We start from the raw sequence: 22,900 nt of genomic DNA on the forward strand, positions 1-22,900 counted from the left end.
GAGCTAGGCTCCCTCATTACCTGCTCCCTCCCTGCTTTGCAGTAGAGTTAACTCAGGGTATACACGAACCCCAGCACTTATTCAGCTTCTTTCTTTACTCATGACTGATGGCCACACTCAGGCAGCCTTCAGCAAGAGAAGCTCAGAGCTTTCAGTTTTACTCTGTTGTGAATGATGTGCCTAGATATATCCTTGGACACAGTTCATTTTACCTTAACTATCTATGAGGAGACACATCACTTCCTCCCATCCTATAAGTAAAGAAGAGGAAATCTGGTTCATCTATGTTTTCAAAGAAGGACTAATATACAGAATTTATAAGGAATTTAATCAAATAAGGAAAAAGAATAGCCCCATTAAAAAGTGGGCAAAGGACATGAACAGGCACTTCTCAAAAGAAGACATACAAGCAAACCATAAACATGGAAAAATGCTGAACATCACTAATCATCAGAAAAATGAAAATCAAAACCACCATAAGCCACCATCTCACATCAGTCTAAATGGATATTATTACAAAATCAAAAAATGACAGATTTTGGCAAGACTGCAAAAAATAAATGCTTATACACTATTGATGGGATTTGTTTAGCCACTGTGGAAAGCAGTTGGAGATTTGTGAAAGAACTTTAAGAAAACCACCATTTGACACAGCCATCTCACTCCTGGATATATATACTCAAAGGAAAATACAACAAATTGTCCTTCCAAAAGACACATGCACTCACATGTTCATCACAACACTATTCACAGTAGCAGACATAGAACCAACAAGGTGTATGGATAAAGAAAATGTAGTACATATGTGCCATGGAATACTAAAAAGTCATGAAAAAGAAAGAAATAATGTCCTTTGCAGAAATATGGATGTAGCTGGAGGCCACTATCCAAAGTGAATTAACGCAGGAACAGAAAACCAAATATTGCATTTTCTCACTTATAAGGGAGGGTTAAATACTGGGTACACGTGAACATAAAGATGGGAATAGTAGACACTGGGGACACCAACAGGTAGGACGTTCACTATCCAGGTGACCGGATCACAAAAGCCCAAACTCAGCATTATAGTCTGTTACCCTTGTAACAAGCCTGTACATGTACCCACTGATTCTAAAATAAAAATGGATTTTTAAACAAGCGGGGGGAGGGAGAGAGAGAGAGAGAGAGAGAGAGAACCTGGTTTGTGAAAGGATTCAATGCCCAGGCTTCAAGTCATTCACTTTCTCAGTACGGAAGCAGTGTTTCAAATTGTCCTTTTGATTGTCATTTATAGGTTTATTGGGGATGGAAGGGAGGGAAGATGCTTTTGTAAAGTAGAAATGAAAAACTTGTTTGAAGACTCCTTCCAGGAGTTTTCTTGGCAGATCAGTTTGGAAAGGAAATGTAAGAAAGTTGAGAATCTGGAAATTGATTCCCTTAAAACTACAATGGGCAAGTGTGTTTTGCAGGTCTTATTGTACCTCGGGGAAATGCTCTCTCCAGCTTGAACACTTACTTTTTCCAACCACCACTTTGTGGTGAGTTAATTTGAAAACTAGTTTTATAGGATATTACTAGAAGTTTAAAAAAAAAAACTGAATAGGGCTTCATAATGGAAAAATATTGGAGCAACTCCATTGTAATGAGGTTTCTTTATTGTATTTCTCAGAATACACTGCACCTCTCTAAGGGGGTAAAGAATATAGAATGCAATATTTCCCAAACTGATGTGGATATGGAAAGATGTGAAAACTTTTTTTTCCTCTCATAGTTCATGATGATATGGGAATGCATTCAGCTGAACCTGCTTTTGGAACATCAACTGTTTCAGCTATTTGTTGCTGTGTAACAAATTACCACAGACTTAGCTAAACACAACACACATTTATTGACTTATCGTTTCTGTGAGTCAGGAGTCTGGGCACAACTTAGCTCGGTCATCTACAAGACTGTAATCAAAATATTGTCCAAGGATGCATCTCATCTGACTGTTCCACTGGGAAAGGATGCATTCCAAACTCACTCAGGTTGTCAGTAGGATTTGCTTCCTTGTAGTTGTAGGACTGACAGCCTCATGATCTTGCAGGTTGCTGGCTGGAGGCCATCCCCAGTTCCTACAAGCCTCCTTCAGTTCTTGCCACTTGGGTGTCCTTTCATTAAAGTCAGTAAATGAGCAGAGAGTCTTGGCTTAGATTTTTCAACCTGTTACAACAAAATATTATAAATTCGTGGCTTATAAACAACAGCAAGGTACTTCTCACAGTTCTGGAAGCTGGGAAGATGAGGATTGAGGTTCCTGCAGATTCAGTGTCTGGAGAGGGCCTACTTTCTAGTTCACACATGGTGCCTTCTTGCTGTGTCCTCACAAAGTAGAAGAGATGATACAGCGTTCTGGGTCTGTTTTACAAGGATAATAATCCCATTTATGAGGGCTCCATTCTCATGACTTAATCATCTCCCAAAGTCCCCACTTCCTAATACTATCACCCTGGGGGTCAGGATTTCAACCTATGAATTTGGGGAGGGCACAAATATTCAGACCATAACAAGTGTCTTCACAAAACAGGCATTGCCATCTTTTTTTTTTTTTTTTTTTTTTGAGACAGAGTCTCACTCTGTCATCCGGGCTGGAATGCAGTGGTTCGATCTCAGCTCACTGCAACCTCTGGCTCCTGGGTTCGAACGATTCTTTTGCCCCATCCTCCTGAGTAGCTGTGACTACAGGAATGCGCCACCATGCACAGCTAATATTTTGGTATTTTTAATAGAGACAGGATTTCACCCTGTTGGCCAGGCTGGTCTCAAACTCCTGACCTCAAGTGATCCACCCGCCTGGGCTTCCCAAAGTGCTGGGATTACAGGCATGAGCCACCACACCCAGCCAGGCATTACCATCTTATGTGACATAATTACATATGTGATTTATGTTCATCCTTTCATCTTTATCATAATCACTTCTGTTTGGGGATTTCTCTCTCATAATGGACATGTTCCTGAAGAGTCTTATATATTTTTAAATAAATTAAATAAGAGTAAAGCACTAGGGGACTCTGCTATTGAAAAGAATCACAGATGGAGGATTACAGGCAAGGAACCACAGTCCACGTTGTGGGTCTGGCCCTGTTGAATAGACTAGCCTGGGTTGTTAGTTGGTAGACATGAATTCCTTTGGTGGTGAGATGAGGTTACCTTGAGGCAGGTTAGCAGAAAAAAAATCTCAGATTTTCTGGAAGAGAGAAATAGCTGGAGTTGAATAATACACCATTACTCCCTACTGGAGCCTTTCAAAAGGCAAGAAAGAGGAGAAAAGTATATTTGGGAGAATAGGGGAGAGAAGACACTGCAAGATAACCTCAGTTAAATGCAGGGTTGGAGCCTTGTGTATTAATGAGGAAGTCTGAATTATCCAGAGGAAGAAGTTAAAGGCCAGAGTTCAAAGCTTCATTAGATGGTGTTTAGAAACATCGACTTTGTGAGAGAATAGCCTCAAAGAAAGAAAGAAAGGCAACTGAATATAACAAGAGGATGCTACTAGTTCTAGAAACCTGAGGGGGAAAAAAAAATTAGATTATTACCATGAAAAAACAACTGGCTGCCTCAGTCATAGACAAAAGGACTCAAGGACATTAAAAAATGACTCTGAAAGCAAACAACGCAATAGAAAAATGGACAAAATATTTGAGCAAGTGCTTCAGCAGAGACTATATAGAGATGGCAAATAGGTGCATAAATGCTATTCAATATCATTAGTCATCAGGGAAATACAAATTATAACCACAATCAATTACCACCACAAACTCTTTTGAATGAATAAAGACAAGACAAAGCAAAGCAAATTGAAACCAAAGAACTGGCAATCCCAGGTGCTAGAGATGGGAAGCAACTGTAACCACTTTTCCTTTTTTTTTAGGCGGAGTTTCGCTCTCGTTACCCAGGCTGGAGTGCAATGGCGCGATCTCGGCTCACCGTAACCTCCGCCTCCTGGGTTCAGGCAATTCTCCTGCCTCAGCCTCCTGAGTAGCTGGGATTACAGGCACATGCCACTATGCCCAGCTAATATTTTGTATTTTTAGTAGAGACAGGGTTTCACCATGGTGACCAGGATGGTCTCAATCTCTTGACCTCGTGATCCACCCGCCTCGGCCTCCCAAAGTGCTGGGATTACAGGCGTGAGCCACTGCGCCCGGCCCACTTTTCCTTGCTGGTGGGAATGTAAGCTGTTACAGAATCTCATGAATTTAAATATATACTTCTTACAAGAGAAACAGAAATGATGCCCTTACAAAGATCCTTACACAAATGTTTATAGCAATTTTATTCATAATCACTAAAAACTGGAAACCACTCAAATGCCTCTCAGCCGGTGAATGGGTAAACAAAATGTGGTACCTCCATACAATGGATCATTACTCAGCAATAAAAAGGAATGAATGCCTGATGTAACAATGTGAATGATTTAGTTTAAGTGAAGGAAGCCCACTCAAAAGGCTACATATTGTATGATTTCATTTATACCCTATTTTGAAAAAGGCAAAAGTGTGGGACAGGAAATGGACTAGTAGTTGTCTGAGGTTGGGGCACCAAGGAGGCGTTGACAGCTGACTACACAGGTGCACGAGGGAAATTCTGAACATGATGGAACCCTTCTTTGTCTTAATTGTGGTAATGATTACACAACTGTGCATTTTGCAAAAACACACAGAACTACACATTAGAAGTATACATTTTATTATATGTAAATCATAACTTATAAATTAAAGAAACATGAATGAGGATTCTGCCTTGGGTGACAACTGGAGAGCGATATTGCTGAGGTGAATAGAAAAGCTTGGGGCCAGAAGCTGTGGCTTATGCCTCTAACCCTAGCGTTTTGGGAGGCCAACGCAGGAGGGTCACTTGAGGTCAGGAGTTTGAGACCAGCCTTGGCAACATAGTGAGACCTCATCTGTACAAAAAAAAAAAAATACAAAATGAGTCAGGTGTGGTGATGTGTGCCTGTAGTCCCAGCTACTCAGGAGGCTGAGGTGGGAGGACTGTTTGAGCCCAGGAGTTTAAAGCTGCAGTGACCTATGATTGCATTACTGCACTCCAGCCTGGGCAACAAAACAAGTTACGATCACAAATAATAATAATGATAATAACAATAATAGACATAGGCTTGGCAGGGCAGCCAAAAAAAACAAGGCAGATTCTGCCTCGGCAAATAGTTTGAGGCACTAGAAATACACAGGGTTAATATGGCCAAGGTAGTGGGAGCTTTTTATTGATGAGCAGCATTCTGTTGTATGACTATCCCACAGTCTATTTGTCTACTTGCCAGCTGAGCAACATTTGAGTTGTTTCTATGCTTTGGCTGCTATGCGTAACGTCTCTGTAAGCATTCACGTGGCTTCTGAAAGGTCTGAGCAACAAGGCCCGGGAACTCTTATTCACACAATTGACAGACTAGATTGCTCAAAATGCAAACCTGATCATCTTGTTCTCTGGATTAAAATTTGTCACTGGTTTACCATTGCCTATTGGAGTGATTCTGCGTCAAGACTGCACATTAAAACCACCTGGAATACTTTTCAAGGTGCCAGGTGCTCTGCCCACCTTGAGGGAGCTAATGTAATTAGCTCAAGTGTCAGAGGGTGGAAATCAAGTGTCAGGTTTGCTGTTTTTTTTTTGTTTTTTTTTTAAGCTCTTCATGCAATTTTATTATTTTAAAATTTAATTTTTTAAATCATTTTTCCAAGACAGAATCTTCTGTCACTTAGGCTGGAGTGCAGTAGTGCAATCACAATCCACTGGAGCCTCGAACTCCTGAGCTCAAGGGATCGTCTCATCTCAGCCTCTCCAACAGCTGGAACAATAGGCACGCACCACCACGTCCAGCTAATTTTTTTTTAAATTAATTTTTGGTAGAGATGGGGTGTCACTACACTGTCCAGGCTATACATCTTTTTTTGAGACTTACTCTGTCTCCAGGTGCCAGGCTGGAGTGCAGTGGCACGATCTTGGCTCACTGCAACCTCCGCCTCCCAGGTTCAAGTAATTCTCCTGCCTCAGCCTCCCAGGTAGCTGGGACTACAGGCGCGTGCCACCACACCCAGCTAATTTCTTTTGGTATTTTTAGTAGAGATGGGGCTTCACCATGTTGGCCAGGATGCTCTCGATCTCTTGACTTCGTGATCCGCCCGCCTTGGCCTCCCAAAGTGCTGGGATTTAGGCTTGAGCCACCACGCCCGGCCAAATCTTTTTTTCAAACGGCATCGAGATGTAATTCACATATCATATAATTCACCTATTTGAAGTACACAATTCAGTGTGTTTTGGCATATTCCATTATCGATTTTTAAAATTGTAGTAAAATATATGCAACATAAAACTTGCCATTTTAATCATTTTATGTGTACAATTCCGTGGCATTAATTACGTTTACAATATTATGTGGCCATCATAGCTAGTTGCTCAGCCCTGGGTGATTATAATATGTATCCAATTCTGCAGAACTAAATTCAAGTAGCTGGGACTACAGGCACACCACACCACGCCTGAAACCCAAAGCCTGTCACAAGAAAGTCCCAATCTCTATTTCCAGACTCTGCCCCTAGTGCTTTCTGCCTGGCAGTTTCTTGGATCCCGGCACATAAGTATCTTTCACCTTTGAAAACTCTTTACCACTGCGTGTTGATATTTTGAAACAGTGTTTTTGAAACAGTATTTAAAACAGTATTCCCACTTCTACATCTGATGAAATTCCTTCATTCAAAGGTAGACTCAAGTATCCTTCATATGGAATGTTTTTCCCACCCCCAGGTTTATGTAGCTCCCTCACCTCTATGTTTTATGGCACCCTTTATCAAGCTCTATCGAGTGCTTGCTTGTAACAACTTTGTGTAGTTATGTCTCTCCTACCAGACTAGGAGCTGTTTGAGGGCGGAGACAGTGCCCCACACAGTGTGTATCTCATGATAGAGACTGTTTGATGAGTGAGTTAAGAAACAATCATTAATATTAAAGCAGAAGAAGCCAGGCGCAGTGGCTAACAACTGTAATCCCAGCACTTTGGGAGGCGGAAGCGGGTGGATCACGAGGTCAAGGAGATCGAGACCATCCTGGTCAACATGGTGAAACCCCATCTCTACTAAAAATACAAACAATTAGCTGGGCATGGTGGTGCATGCCTGTAATCCCAGCTACTCAGGAGGCTGAGGCAGGAGAATTGCCTGAACCCAGAAGGCGGAGGTTGCGGTGAGCTGAGATCACGCCATTGCACTCCAGCCTGGGTGACAAGAGTGAAACTTCGTCTCAAAAAAAAAAAAAAAGCAGAAGAATGGTTGCAATGGATGGTATCATTTGGGGAACAGTAATAAAGCCAGAGTAGTGATCCAAGAATGTGTCAGTGAAAGAAGAAGTAGAGTTGACAGACGCCCAAATAGTCAGGGCCCTTATTGAGTATACATGATGGAACAAACAGTGCTAAGTGCTTTATAAATATCATCTTTTTAAATCGTTATTAAAAATTTTGTTTGAGGTTCGAGCACCCTGGTTACTGCTTTACTGCCTATTCTCCCTGGGTTCTGAACCAACTGAGAAGCATACAAAGAAGCCAAGTGGAAATTTAGAATATGACATCAGCCTATTTCTGTTAAAGCTGGATTGTACTTGAAAATAGGCTACGTACAATTTTGCCACTAAATTATACTGTCTCACTCACATGAGTTCTGATATAAGGCTATCAGATGGCTGAGGAGTGAAGTAAGCAGTGTGAAATGTAAACGGTAATCCAAAAAATCTCTTTTACGATGGAATGCAGCTAGAAATAGGCAAAGAGAAAGGCCGGAGTCCTTTCCTTAATTATTGCCCAAGAGGGTGAGAGTTTTAAAGTTCTGAAAGAAGTTCCTGCTTCATGAACCAAGATAGAAAAACAGGATAAAGAAGAAAAGCATGTTTTTAAACAAATGATGCAGGCAAAAAAAAAAATATATTGAAATATCTACATGCAAAAACGTTGCCTTATAACACATATAAAATCAAGTAAAAATGAACCCAAGATTCAAACACAAGACCCGAAACTATAAAACTCCTAGAAGCAACATGGGAGAAAATCTTTATGCCACTGAATTAGGTTATGCTTTTCTGGATATGACACCAAAAGCACAGGCAACAAAAGCAAAGAGAGCTACATGGGACTACTTCAAACTTAGGAACTTCTGCACATCGAAGGAAACAACAGAGTGAAAGACAACCTTCAGAATGGAATAAATATGTAACATATCATATCTATGACATACTATATTATATGTGATTATGTATGACATAGTATATTATGTATGATAATATATGATAGATTATTATATATTACAATTATATGTAAATCAGGTATGTGGTTTTCAAACATAACCCACAATGAGATATCATCTCACACCTGTTAGGATGGCCACTACCCAAAGAAACAGAAAACAGTAAGTGTTGACAAGGATGTGGAAATATTGTAACTCGAATCCACTGTTAATGGGAATGTAAATGATGCAGCTGCTATAAAAAACAGCATGGAGGTTCATCAAAAAATTAAAAGTTAAATTACTATATAATCCAGCAATGTCACTTCTGGGTTTGAAGCTAAAATAATTGAATAGGCATTTTCACACTCATGTTCATTGCAGCATTATTCACAACTCACAATAGCCGAAAGGTAGAAACAAACTAAATGTCTGTTGACGAATGAATAAAAAAAGGAGCGTGTGTGTTTGTGTGAAATGGAATATTTTTCAGCCTATAAAAGAGAATACTATCATATGCTATAACATGGATGAACCTTGAAGACATTACACTAAGTGAAATAAGCCAGTCACAAAAGGCAAACATTGTATGATTTCATTATGTGAGGTATTTAAAGTAGTCAAACTTTTAGAAACAGAAAGGAGAATGGTGGTAGCCAGGAACTGGGGGGTGGGAGGAAAACAGACTTTTGTTCAGTGGCCACAAAGTTTCAGTTTTGCAGAATGAAAAGTTACAGAGATATGTTGTAGAATAATGTGCATAGAGTTAACATGACTGTACTGAACACTTAAAAATGGTAAAGATGGTAAATGTTATGTTATGTGTTTTTACCACAGTGAAAATAGAAAAGCATGAAACCTGGATATTATCTCTGTTTCACAGTCCAGAAAACTACAGCTCAGATAGGTTGAGTCACTTGCACAGGGTAACACAAGAAGTGTTGAAGTTGGGATTGAAAATCAGGCTGCTCTAATTCAAAACCTATGCTCTAGGTTGGGTGTGGTGACTCATATCTGTAATCCCAGCACTTTGGGAGGCCAAGGGGGGAAGATCACCTGAGGTCAGGAGTTCAAGACCAGCCTGGCCAACATTTTATTTTATTCTACTAAAAATAAAAAAATTAGCCAGGCGTGATGGCAGGTGCTTCTAGTCCCAGCTACTCGGGAGGCTGAGGCGGGAGAATCACTTGAACTCAGGAGGCGGAGGTTGCAGTGAGCTGAGATCATGCCATTGTACTCTAATCTGGTCAACAGAGTGAGACTTTCAGTCTCAAAAAAATTAAAAAATTTTAAAAAAGAAGCCTATGTTCTTAAAAGTCTTGCCGTATATTACAGTGCTTCTGGGTAGAGGGGAAAATATTTTAAAACAGTTTTCAAATGACAAATAAGATCAGTGCTCTGTGTTTAGCAGTGTTGCCTCTTGCCGGGCACACAGCCAAGACCACCTTACCTTTTTTAGCTTCCCTTATCCTTAGGAAGGTTGGAACCATGGAACTCAGTTCTTGCCACTAGATGTGTGAATGGAAGTGACGCAGCAGAGTCTGAGGAATGAAGTCTGAGTTGATTCTTCATTCTCTCAATCTCACCCCAGTCCTGCCCTACTGCTCTCCACAAACACTGAAACGGCAAAGTTGCAATATGAACATATGAATCCTTAAGGCAGTTCTTCTCCAGAAAGAGCCTGCTGATTCGCATGAGGCAGTGAAGTGAGTGAGAAGTAAATTTTTGTTGGCTTAAGCCACTGAGATGCCAGGGATTGTTTTCATAGCATATCCTAGTCTAGCCTGACCAATACACTCATGAAGAATTTACTCACCATATTTTTCAGCTATTTTGGGTCATAACTCAAAGTAGGATGTGGAATCCGTGGGAAAGAGATTCTGGGTTTTGAAGGGAGAAGGAAAAAGAAGTTGATGTTAGAGGGGTCTAGAAAAGATGCAGTTGTGAAGGAAGGTCTTGATCAGAAATGGTTCCCCAGGGAAGGTAGACCAGAGCTGGGATGAGGAAATAAGAAACTCCCGGTGGGTGTTGAACAATGAGAACACATGGACACAGGGAGGGGAGCATCACACACTGGGGTCTGTTGATGGGGAATAGGGGAGGGACAGTGGGGATGGGGAGTTGGGGAGAGATAGCATGGGGAGAAATACCAGATATAGGTGAAGGGGAGGAAGGCAGCAAATCACACTGCTATGTGTGTACCTAGGCAACAATCTTGCATGTTCTTCACATGTACCCCAAAACCTAAAATACAATAAAAAAAAAAAGAAACTCCCAAATGTGATGTGTCTAGGAACAAGGAAGGAAACCTACTTCAACATTTTCTGTACGACTATTCCTGACTTCGAGAGTTAGACCTAATCAAATATATAAATCCCAAATCAATACTTGCCAAAAGTATATAGTCTCAAAAAACCCAATCCCTAAGAGAAAGAATCCTAACCCCAAACAGATGCTCTATTTGTTAATTTGATTTTGACTAAGAGGGGAACATTTTTGAAGGCGTTGCTGAATGTACTACTTTTGCCCCTTGTTAGTATAATCAGTAAGTTACATATCTCAGTTCCACAATGCTCTGGAGCTTGAAATGTGTTCTCCTTTATGATTTGTAGCTCTGATTAGTTCTGCTTTTCTGCCTAAGGTGCAAAAAATGCCAATGTGAACTAAGAGTCTGTATAATTTCTGCTTCGTACATCATCACCATTAAAAATATCAAAACAAAAATCTTTTGAATCTCACTAAAAACGTAGTCTGAAGTACATGAGGCAGAATATACTGTCATCCAATCTTCCATTATATATTAATCTATTGATTGCATTACATTATTAAAAAACAAAATACACATCTGCCTTGGAAAAAAGTGTATATATTAAATATCTTTAACAATAAAGGATTGACAAAAACACGCATGTTAAAAAGTATGGCAGTCTGGGATCTGCTTTAAGATAACCTGGTAGAAAGAGAGGGAAAGAAAGAACAGATAAGGCAGGCATGACACAAATCTTAATAGCTGTTCATCTCTGTCCTGAGCACATGGGGATTCATCGTAATCTTCTCTCTAGCCTTGTACATATTTGAAATTGTTGATAATAAATGGTAAAGGAATTGTAAATTTATGGATAAAATGCCTTCAATCATTTGCACAAAGGTAAGAAAACAGCTTGCAGAAATAGGTTCCTTAATCACAATTTCATTGCCTAATGTCAAAAAATAATAATTATATTTTGAAAACAATAGTTTTCTTTTCTTCAGAGTTTTTTTTACATGTTATTTCATCATATAACATACAATGACAGATTCCTGCAGTGTTTATTATCTGTTTCTGATCATCAGGTACTAAATAAGCTGCCTTCCTCATTGCCTTGAAATCTGAATATCCTGAAAGTGCTCATCTATTTTAAAAGAAACAGTAATGTTGCATTACCTTTAGAATTAGACATAATATTAAAAATGATAACAGTAGGAACAGACATGCGTCATGGCGATTCACATTTTCTGTTCCTTATATGTCAAGGAAGATTTTCATATTCATATTTACACATGTAACATCTGATTCAATTATCTGTTGTTTCTGGAAGTCATTACCTGCTGACTCTTTGCAGCTTGAAAGCCATGGATATGAAAATAGTAATTTTTTTTTTACTCCATCGACAGTAACAATATAGGTAGAGTGTATCTCATTTTCTAGAGTGAGATATTTAGCATGCAGTAGGTGTAAATGAAAGACGTAAACTACGAGACAAAAGTGAATCTTTCAAACGTTAAATGTGATGTTGGCTGTGTTATTATGAGCTTAATGATATCTAGTGCACACAAGAACACATAGGTGTCATGCTGGGAAACCAATGATCTAGCTCTCATCTTGACTGCAGGCAAAGAATATCTCATCAAAGCTATAAATTTCATGACTCTGTTCCCAAATTTAAAACCCTTTAGGAAAATGGCTTTCATGGTTCAACAGTTTTAAAGGGTTGTTCTTACTTGGCTTTGTAACAAGGAAATTCACAGTTTTTCTAAAACAAATCAGAATTACACCATAGCTGCATGCGTTTTCATGCTGTTGCTGTTAGCACTTAACTTCCTCTCTAGATAACAAAGCCTTGGACTTCACATTGAATTCACCATGGGGAGACATTTATTACCTGCTATAAATGCTCAGGATAGTCTGGGATGGGATGAAATTTGCTCATTCATGGCTATGTAAAAATTGTTTTCTCGAGGTAATGAGAAACGGAGAAGTTTTCTAATCAACTTTCGCTATTCAAAGTGAATCTTATTTAGCCTAATATCAGAAGTATGTTGTTTCAGTCCCAAGCAGTGTTTGCACACAACCAACAGAAATATGTGCAAGCCTCAAGGACTCAAGGCACTGGGGAAATGCCAAAGCAATTAAATGAACTTATTTCTTCTTTCTCAATGGGCTTCAAAATAAATCTGATGCAGCCATGTGTAAGAAGCACTTGCAGGAAAGATTCCCCCTTTTTTTGTTTAATATACATTCAATTTAAAGAGAAATAGTTTGGGCCAGGCATGGTGGCTCATGCCTGTAATCACTTTGTGAGGCTGAGGCTGGCAGATCACCTGAGCTCAGGAGCTCAAGACCAGCCTGGCCAACATGGTGAAACCCGTCTCTACTAAAAATACAAAAATTAGCAGGGTGTGGTGGCAGGCACCTGTAATGCCAGCTACTCTGGAGGCTAAGGCAGGAGAATCGCTTGAACTCAGGAGGCAGAGGTTGCAATGAGCCAAGATCACACCACTGGACTCCAACCTGGGCAACAAAGAGCAAAACTCTGCCTCAAAAAAAAAAAGGAATAGTTCGTTGCATCTGGGAATCTGGGAAAAACTAGACAAATTATAATGAATGTAGGAGAGTACAGACATATCAAATGCCTTCAATTGTTTAAGCTTAGAGGAAAATCATTAGTGTAAGGAATAATTACAGTCATGCAATAACTTGGATGAATCTCAAAACTTTACGCTGAGTGAAGAAAGCCAAATACAAAAGGTATGTATAAAATAATGTCATTTGTTTAAAAATCTTTGAACAGATTATTTTACCAAAAGAATATACATATACAAAATGAACAATAAGAATGTCATTATCTCCTTTCAAAAACATTAGAGGAACAAAACTACTCAGACTCACCTCATTCCTTCTGGATGATTAGGAAGTCATAAATGAAATGACTATATCCTGAGAAGAGCATGTTCTATTTGGTATAATATATATAAAAATGAACCTTAAAGCCGTTCATAGACTCAAAATTGTTCATAGGCTTAAAATTGGAGCAACAGGGAACACATCTCTGCTTTTCCTCTCATTCAAGCTTTCTAACCCCAAGGAAAGTGGATAGAATTTATCAGAAGATGTAACTATAATTTTATAATTTTAAAATTAAGTTTAAATGTATTTCTGACTGCAAAGGTCATTCAAAAACATTTAAAACAATGTGAAATCATTTAAAAACTTTAACTCATTCAATGTTTTCAAATAATATATTATGCCAACTATTTTTATTCTTATTTTTTTGCCTCTAGATATGAACTGATTAGTTTTTTAATGTTGAATTTGTAAAAAAAAATTGTATATTATTTGCACTTCTTTTAGTCTTTCATTAGCATGTTTTATAGACAGTGATTCCTTCTAACGTTTATACTGTTGCTATAAATATTATTACACAACACATCAAATTTCCATCCTAAAAGATCAAGGATTAATCTCGAATTTTGCAAACCACATTACACAGCTTAGTGTGACAGATGGTTTCTGAAAAGAATAACCAATATCAAGTGTGACTTTTACTTGAAAAGAAAAAAAATTTGCTCCAGTGTTGGGCTATTATACATAAAACTGTTAAAACTATTCATGTAAAAGGCTGAGTACAGTGGCTCACGCCTGTACGCCCAGCATTTTGGGAGGCCAAGATAGGAGAATCAGGCATTGAAATCCAGCCTGGGCAACACAGAGAGATCTTAAAAAAAATTCAAATACACATCTTTGTGTGGACACATGTTTTCATTTCTTTTGTTATATCTATCAGTGGAATTATTAGGTCATGTATTAAGGGTATGTTTAACTTCATAAAACATTTCCAAACTCTTTTCCAAAATAATTTACCATTTTAGACTTCCACCAACAACGTATAAGAGCTCCAGTTCCTTCATAATCTTACCAATATTTCATTACCAGCCTTCAAATTATAGCCCAGGAGGCCCGTCCAGTGGGAAAACAATGGAAACCATAACATATAAATTCAAATTTTCTAGTAGCCACCATTTTAAAAAAAAGAGTAAAATTTATTTTAATATTTTAATCAAATCTATTCAAAATATTACTATTACCATTTCAACACACAATCAGAATAAAAACTATGGAGATATTGTCCATTTATTTTTTACTCTAGCTCCAAAATCTGATGTATATTTTATGTTAACTATACATCTCAATTGGGACTAGTCATATGTCAAGTATTCAATAGCTACATATTTTTAATAGCTTCTCTACTGGATAACAGAGCTATAGACATTTTAGTGGGTATACAGTGGTAACTCATTGTGGTTCTAATTTGCATTTTCCTGATATCTAATGATGCTGAATATATTTTCATGTGCTTGTTGGCCATTTGTATATATTCCATTGTAGCAATATTCACTAAAATGTGCAGTATATTTACAAGATGAAAAAGTACTCAACAGTAAAAAGGAATAAAGTCATGAAATGACTTGGCTGAATCTCAAAACTTTATTCTGAATGAAGAAAGGCAGACACAAAAGATGTGTATGGTATAATTCCATTTGTATAAAGTCTTAGAACAGGAAAAACGAATAAAGAAAGTAGATCAGTGGTTATCGTAGAGGTGAGTAAATGATTGCAAAACTGAAGGACAGAACTTTTTAGGGTGATGGAAATGCTTTATAATCTTGGAGAGGTGGTTACATGGATATATATATTTGTTGAAATTTATTGAATTATACATTCAAAATGAGTGCAATTTATGTAAATTATATACTCCAATAAAATTGATTTAAAGAGTATAAACATTAGTGGTACCTACTATGCAATCTGCGAGGTCAGTGAAAAGTAAAAACATGGGGTCTCTCTTTCAAAAGTTAAGAATTTCAAGACTGTAACAGCAGAGTAAGCTTGTCTGTCATTGAGTCCTCAGTGATAAGCAGAACAGTATATAACTTATAGTAGGTCCTAGTAAAGCTTTGTTGAATGATTTTTAAAATTTGAGCATCTTAGTACCCAGCAACTTCCATTCAAGAATAGCATAATATCCCTTCCTGCTTCTGCTATTTGTTCTCTAGACTGGAGAGTATAATACCAGATACAATTTTTAAAAAACATTTTTCCTAAATATTATAGAAACCAATACTCATTTAAAGTTCTTTCATTTTTAAATTCTTGGAAGCCACGAAGAAATACAACTCCTATAACTAGCATGAAGAGAAGATATTTTGGTTCAGTAGGTAAAAATTATACAGGCATCATAACATATAAAGGAATTCTTGTTCTTTGGGCATTCTACATTGGAAGTTACAGGCTAACTTACAGTTGTGTGTTAAACCTAGTAAAGGCCAAAGAATAAGCTATGTAATAGGGATAAAGAGGCAAACAAAACAGCCATATTTGTTTAGTGGCTTGTCTTTTTTAGAAACCAATGTATAGACAGCTCAGTTTATTAACATTTACAAGGGCTTTCCCTGAATACATATTATCTATACTGCCATAGACATTTTACTAGGATTTTGCTCCAGTACTCCTTAACATAGCTCAGAATTATTATAACAGAGGTACTTGAACTTTATTTAAATGTATTATGAACTGCATGTCTTCCTCCTTCACCACCCCACAGAAATTCCTACATTGAAGCCGTAACTCTCAATAAAGCTGTATTTGCAGTAAGGATGGAATTAAGGCAAAGAGATGATAAGAATGGGACCCGGATCTGATAGGATCAATGCCCCTATAGGAAGACCTCCCTCTCTCTGTGCATGCACAAAGGAAAGGCCATGTTGGATGCAGGCCATCTGTAAGTTGGAAGAGAGCCCTCAACAGAAACTGAACCCAGCTGGATTTTGATCTGGAACTTCCACCATCCAGCACTGTGAGAAAAGAACTTCCTGTTGTTTAAGTCGCCCACTCGGGCATTTTGTTATGGCAGCCTGAGCTGATTAATATGTAAAACAGGGGGAACGATCCAAGATGGCTGATTGCTAACATCTTGGGATTGCAGCTCCCAGTGAAAGCTCAGAGAATGAGAGGACGCCACACTTTCAGACAAATTTTGGTTGCTCATGGAGCAGAAGAATCCCAGTGGAGGAGCTCCACGGGTTGCCAGCACGACTCTTGTGGCCAGTGCAGCAGTTTCACCGGCACCTCGGCGCAGCAGCTTTCAGTGCAGAGAAAACGGGACTGGTTCCCCTTCTGACCGAAGTTTAGAGGGGCCACACGGGTCACCAGTGTGACTCTTGAGGCCAGCACAGTGGTTTTGCTGGCACCTCAGCATGGCAGCTCTTGGTGCAGAGTAAACATGACTGGTTCCCCTTCTGACCGAGGTTGGGAGCTCCGGGAAGGCAGAGTCGCCTATTACGGACTCAAGAAGGAAGCCAGACTGGAGATTCCCAGGCAGAAAAGCACCATCAGTCTTAGCGCTGCTGTTTTGGCTGGCGCAGTGGGTTGCTCATATTTTGGCCCTGGGAATTAACAACTTGGAAGTCCACTCAGAGATCTAATCTGAAAGTTGGTAATTACAAAGACGACAGGTGGATAAATTTACAATGATGGGAAGAAACCAGCGTAAAAAGGCTGAGAATACTCAAAATCAGAATGCCTCTCCCTCTAAAGAGGATCACAGTTCCTCATCAACAAGGGAACAAGACTTGATGGAGAATGAGCACATCCCATTAACAGAATCAGGCTTCAGAAGATGGATAATAAGAAACTTCAGTGAGTTAAAAGAACATGTTGTAGCCCAATGAAAGAAACTAAGAACTTTGATAAAAGGTTTGACAAAATCCTAATGAGAATAGACAACTTAGAGAGGAATATAAGTGGATTAATGGAACTGAAGGGTACAATGCAGGAACGCCGAGAAGTATGCACAGGTTTAAACACTCGAATTGTTCAAGTAGAAGAAAGGATATCAGAGGTCGAAGTCCAACTTAATGAAATAAAACAAGAAGATAAGATTAGAGAAAAAAAGGATAAAAAGGAGTGAGCAAAGTCTCCAAGAAATGTGGGACTATGTGAAAGGACCAAATTTACGTTTGATAGGTGTACCTGAATGCGACGGAGAGAACGCATCCAAGCTGGAAAATATTCTTCAGGAAAATTTTCCTAAACTAGCAAACAGGACACTATTTAACCCCAGGTAATACAGAGAACACCACAAAGATATTCCTCAAGAAGAGCAACCCCAAGGCACATAATCGTTAGATTCATCAGGATCGAAACGAAGGAGAAAATACTAAGGGCAGCCAGAGAGAAAGGCCAGGTTACCCATAAAGGGAAGCCTATTAGACTTATAGCAGATCTCTCAGCAGAAACTCCACAAGCCAGAAGAGAGTGGAAGCCAATATTCAACATCCTCAAAGAACAGAACCTTCAGCCCAGAATTTCATATCCAGCCAAACTAAGCTTCACAATTGAAGGAAAAATAAAATCTTTTACGAACAAGCAAGTACTCAGAGATTTTATTACCACCAGGCCTGCTTTACAAGAGCTTCTGAAAGAAGCATTACACATAGAAAGAAACAACCAGTATTAGCCTTTCTAAAAATATACCAAAAAGTAAAGAGCATCAACATAAAGAAGAATTTACATCAATGAATGGATAAAACAGCCAGTTAACATCAAATGACAGTAATCCTAAATTTAAATCGACTAAATCCCCCAATCAAAAGATACAGCCAAAACCCAACGGCATGTTACATCCAGACCCATTTCATATGCAAGGATACACAAAGACTCAAAACAAAGGGATGGAGAGTTACCAACCAAATGGAGAGCAAAAATAAATAAATAAAAAGCAGGAGTTGCAATTCTTGTATCTGATAAAATAGATGTAAAAGCAACAAAGATATAGTGGTAAAAGGATCAATGCAACAACAAGAGCTAACGATCCTAACACCCAGATACATAGAGACTTAGACTCAATGAGACAGAAAATTAATAAGGATATCAAGGACTCAAACTCAGATCCGGAACAAGTAAACTTAATAAATATTTATAGAGCTCTCCACTTTAAATACACAAAATATACATTCTTGTCAATACCACATTATACCTACTCATAGGTTCAAATGAAACATTGATTGGCCATTATTAATACCCATTTTTTTTTAGAATAAAGCAACATTTCCATTCTCTCTCCCTCTTTTTCTTCCTCTTTCTTCCTCTCCTTCACTCCTTTTTTCTTTCCTTCTCTCAAAAAAACAAAAAAAAAATCAACTGTAGACCTCTAGTCTCTCTCATTGCTTGATTTCCTTCCTTCCCTTCTCTACCTCCCTTCCTCCCTTCCTCCCTCCCTCCCTCCCTCTCTCCCTCCCTTCCTTCCTCCCTTCTTCCTTTCCTCCCTTCCTGCCTTCCTCCCTTCCTAAAAAATAAAAATAAAAAAATATGTAAAACATCCTATGTAATATAAAATATGCATAATTTGACTTGAAGTGACTGGCTTAATCACAGTCATATAATCTTGTAGCATTATAGGGCTTTTATGTATATACATAAAACATAAAGGTATGAGCCCTAAAAATCGGAGTGATTCATAAACAGATTTTTCCTAAAGGAAATGTAAATTGATTTTACTTTATTACCCATCATCCTAAACCAAGGGTATGTAGTTTTGAAACTTTTTGAAAATGAAAACTGGGTTTTAAATGATCAAAGATACCATTTAAATTTAATATTTAAAATGTGTGGGATCCAAGATGGCTGAATAGGAACAGCTCTGGAGTGCAGTTCCCAGTGAGAATGAAAAAGGTGAGTGATCACTACATTTCCAAACTAATTTTTACTGCGCACAGACCAAAAAATTCCAGGGGAAAAAGCACAATAAATCTCCAGCACAGCTTTTTCAGCTGGTGCAGTGGGTCTCTACACAAACACACAAATCTGGGCAGCCATTTCAACTGGCGCCTGGAATGCCTTGGACACAGTCACCCATTTAACTGAAAAGAGGGGGCTGAAACAGGGAGCCATGTGATCTGGCTCAGCGGGTCCCACCCCCACAAAGACCAACAATCTCAAATGCTCTGGATTGAGAGTTTCACAGCAAGCATGGACTGGGACTGTCCAGCTCTGTAGGGGGATGGGCATCTGCCATTACCAAGGCAGTCTGCCATTACTGAGGCAGTCCACCATTACAGAGACAGTCCGGCATTACTGAAGCAGACTGCCATTATCGAGACAGTTCTAACTACACCTCTATAAACAAAACTGCATGGAAGTTCACACAGGAGCTGGGCAGAGGCCACAAAAGCTCAGCAATACCTCTGCTGGCAGACAGTGACTAGGCTACCTCCTGGCTGGGCAGGGCATCTCTGAATAAAGGCAGCAGCACATTGGAAACTCAAAAATAAAGTCCCACCTTCCCAGGACAGAGCACCGGGGGAAAAAAAGGCGGTCATGAATTCCACTGCAGCAGACTCTGAATGGAAAAACAGAGCACACAGCTCCACACTTGAGCTCCTATAAGGGACAGACTTTCTCCTCAAGCAGCTCCCCAACCCCCATATATCCAAAGAGACACCTCATAAAGGAGAACACAGGATGACATCTGGCAGGTATCCTTTGGCGACAAAGATAACAGAAGAAGAAACTGACAGCAACGCTTACAGTTCTGTAGCCGGCGCAGGTGATCCCCAGGCAAGCAGGGTGTGGAGTGAACCTCAGCAGTCCTACAGCAGGGGGGCCTGACTGTTAGAAGGAAAACTAAAAAAAAAAAAGAAATAACTTCATCATCAACATAAAGGACATCCACTCAGAGATCCCATCCGAAAGTCACCAACTGCAAAGACCACAGGTAAAGAAATCCACAAAGATGGGAAGAAACCAGCCCAAAAAAGATGAAAATACTCAAAACCAGAATGCTTCTCCTCCTCCAAGGGATCACAACTTCTCATTAGCAAGGGAAAAAGGCTACATGAAACAGGCTTCAGAAAGTGGGTAATAACAAATGTCTCTGACCTAAAAGAACATGTTCTAACCCAATGCAAATAAACTAAGAACCTTGAAAAAAGGTTTAATGAAAAGCTAATGAGAATAAACAGCTTAGGGAAGAATATAAATGAATTGATGAAGCTGAAAAACACAACACAAGAACTTTGCAAAGCAGACACAAGTTTCAATAGCCAAATCAACCAAGCAGAAGAAAGGATATCAGAGATTGAAGATAAACTAAAAGAAAGAAAATGAGAAGGCAAGATTAGGGAAAAAAGGGTAAAAAGGAATGAACAAAGCCTCCAAGAAATATGGGATTATGTGAAAAGACCTAATCCACATTTGATAGGTGTACCTGAATGTGATGGAGAGAATGAATCCAAGCTGGAAAACTCTCTTCAGAATATTGTCCAGGAGAACTTCCCTAACCTAGCAAGGCAGGCCAATATTCAAGTACAGGAAATAGAGAGAACACCACAAAGATATTCCTCAAGAAGACCAATACCAAGGCATATAATCATCAGATTTGCCAGGGTGGAAATGAAGGAAAAAATTCTAAGGGCAGCCAGAGAGAAAGAAAGGTCGGGTTACCCCCAAAGGAAAGCCCATGAGACTCACAGTGGACCTCTCAGCAGAAACCCTACTAGCCAGAAGAGAGTGGGGGCCAATATTCAACATCGTTAAAGAAAAGAACTTTCCAGACCAGAATTTCATATCAAGCCAAACTAAGCTTCATAAGCAAAGGAGAAATAAAATCCTTTACAAACAAGCAATTGCTCAGAGTTTTCATCACCACCAGGCCTGCCTTACAACACCTCCTGAAAGAAGCAGTAAACACAGAAAGGAACAACCAGTACCAGCCACTCCAAAAATGTACCAAATGGTAAAGCATATTGACACAATGAAGAAATTGCATCAACTAATGGGCAAAACAACCAGCTAGCATCAAATTGGATCAAATTCACACATAATAATATTAACCTTAAATGTAAATGGGCTAAATGCCCCAATCAAAAGACACAGACTGGCAAATCAGATAAAAAGTCAAAACCCATTGGTGTACTGTATCCAGGAAACCCATCTCATGTGCAAGGATACATGTAGGCTCAAAATAAAAGGATGGAGGAAGATTTACCAAGCAAATGGAGAGCAAAAAAAGGCAGGAGTTGCAATCCTAGTCTCTGATAAAATAGGCTTTAAAGCAACAAAAATTGAAAGAGACAAAGAAGGGCATTACATAATGGTAGAAGGATAAATGAAACAAGAAGACCTAATGATCCTAAATATATATGCACCCAATACAGGAGCACCCAGATACATAAAGCAAGTTCTTAATGACCTACAAGGAGACTTAGACTCCCACACAATAATAGTAGGAGACTTTAACACTCTACTGTCAATATTAGACAGATCAATGAGACAGAAAATTAACAAGGACATCCAGGACTTGAACTCATATCTGGACCAAGCAATCCTAATAGATATTTACAGAACTCTCCACCCAAAATCCAGAGAATATATATTCTTTTCAGCATCATATCACACCTACTCTAAAATTGGCCACATAATTGGAAGTAAATCACTCCTCAGCAAATGCAAAGAACAGAAATCATAACAGTCTCTCAGACCACAGTGCAATCAAATTAGAACTCAGGATTAAGAAACTCATGCAGAACCACACAACTTCATGGAAACTGAACAACTGGCTCTTGAATGTTGACTGGATAAACAATGAAATGAAGGCAGAAATAAAGATGTTCTTCGAAATCATCAAGATCGAAGCCACAATGTACCAGAATCTCTTGGATATATTTAAAGCAGTGACTAGAGGAAAATTTATGGCAATAAATGCCCACATGAGAAGCAAGGAAAGATCTAAAATCCACACCATCTCATCAAAATTGAAAGAGCTAGAGAAGGAAGATAAAACAAATTCAAAAGGTAGTGGAAGACAAGAAATAATTAAGATCAGAGCAGAACTAAAGGAGACAGAGACACAAAAAACCCTTCAAAAAAGTAATAAATCCAGGAGCAGGTTTTTTGAAAAGATTAACAAAATAGACCACTAGCCAGATTAATAAAAAAGAAAAGAGAGAAGAATGAAATAGATGGAATAAAAAATGATAAAGGGAATATCACCACAGATTCCACAGAAATACAAACTACCATCAGAGATTACTATAAACAACCCTATGCACATAAACCAGTAAACCTGGAAAAAACGGAAAAATTCCTGGACACTTCCACCTTCCCAAGCCTAAACCAGGAAGAAATGGAAATCCTGAATAGACTAATAACAAGGTCTAAAGTTGAGGCAGCAATTAATAGCCTACCAACCAAAAAAAAGTCCAGGTCCAAATGGGTTCAGAGCTGAATTCTACCAGACATACAAAGAGGAGCTGGTACCACTCCTTCTGAAACTAATCCAAACAATCCAAAAAGAGGAAATCCTTCCCAAATCATTGTATGAGACCAACATCATACT

General features: G+C 38.8%; 1 protein-coding gene across 1 annotated transcript in view; it reads right to left on the bottom strand.

Moving 5' to 3' along the window:
• Positions 1–1,846: 1,846 nt before the first annotated feature.
• The window catches only part of PHF14 (PHD finger protein 14), a 247,910-nt gene continuing 226,856 nt past the window's right edge, over positions 1,847–22,900 (bottom strand). The window contains exons 18-19 of the mRNA XM_035253747.3: positions 9,697–9,863; positions 1,847–2,181 (exon numbers count right to left, since the gene is read on the bottom strand). Of these exons, the coding sequence (XP_035109638.1) occupies positions 9,702–9,863 (162 nt within the window). The 3' untranslated portion in view covers positions 1,847–2,181; positions 9,697–9,701. The remainder of the gene's footprint in view (positions 2,182–9,696; positions 9,864–22,900) is intronic.

Source organism: Callithrix jacchus, chromosome 11 (genome assembly GCF_049354715.1).
Source record: "Callithrix jacchus isolate 240 chromosome 11, calJac240_pri, whole genome shotgun sequence".
In the NCBI taxonomy this organism is placed as follows: Eukaryota; Metazoa; Chordata; class Mammalia; order Primates; family Cebidae; genus Callithrix; species Callithrix jacchus.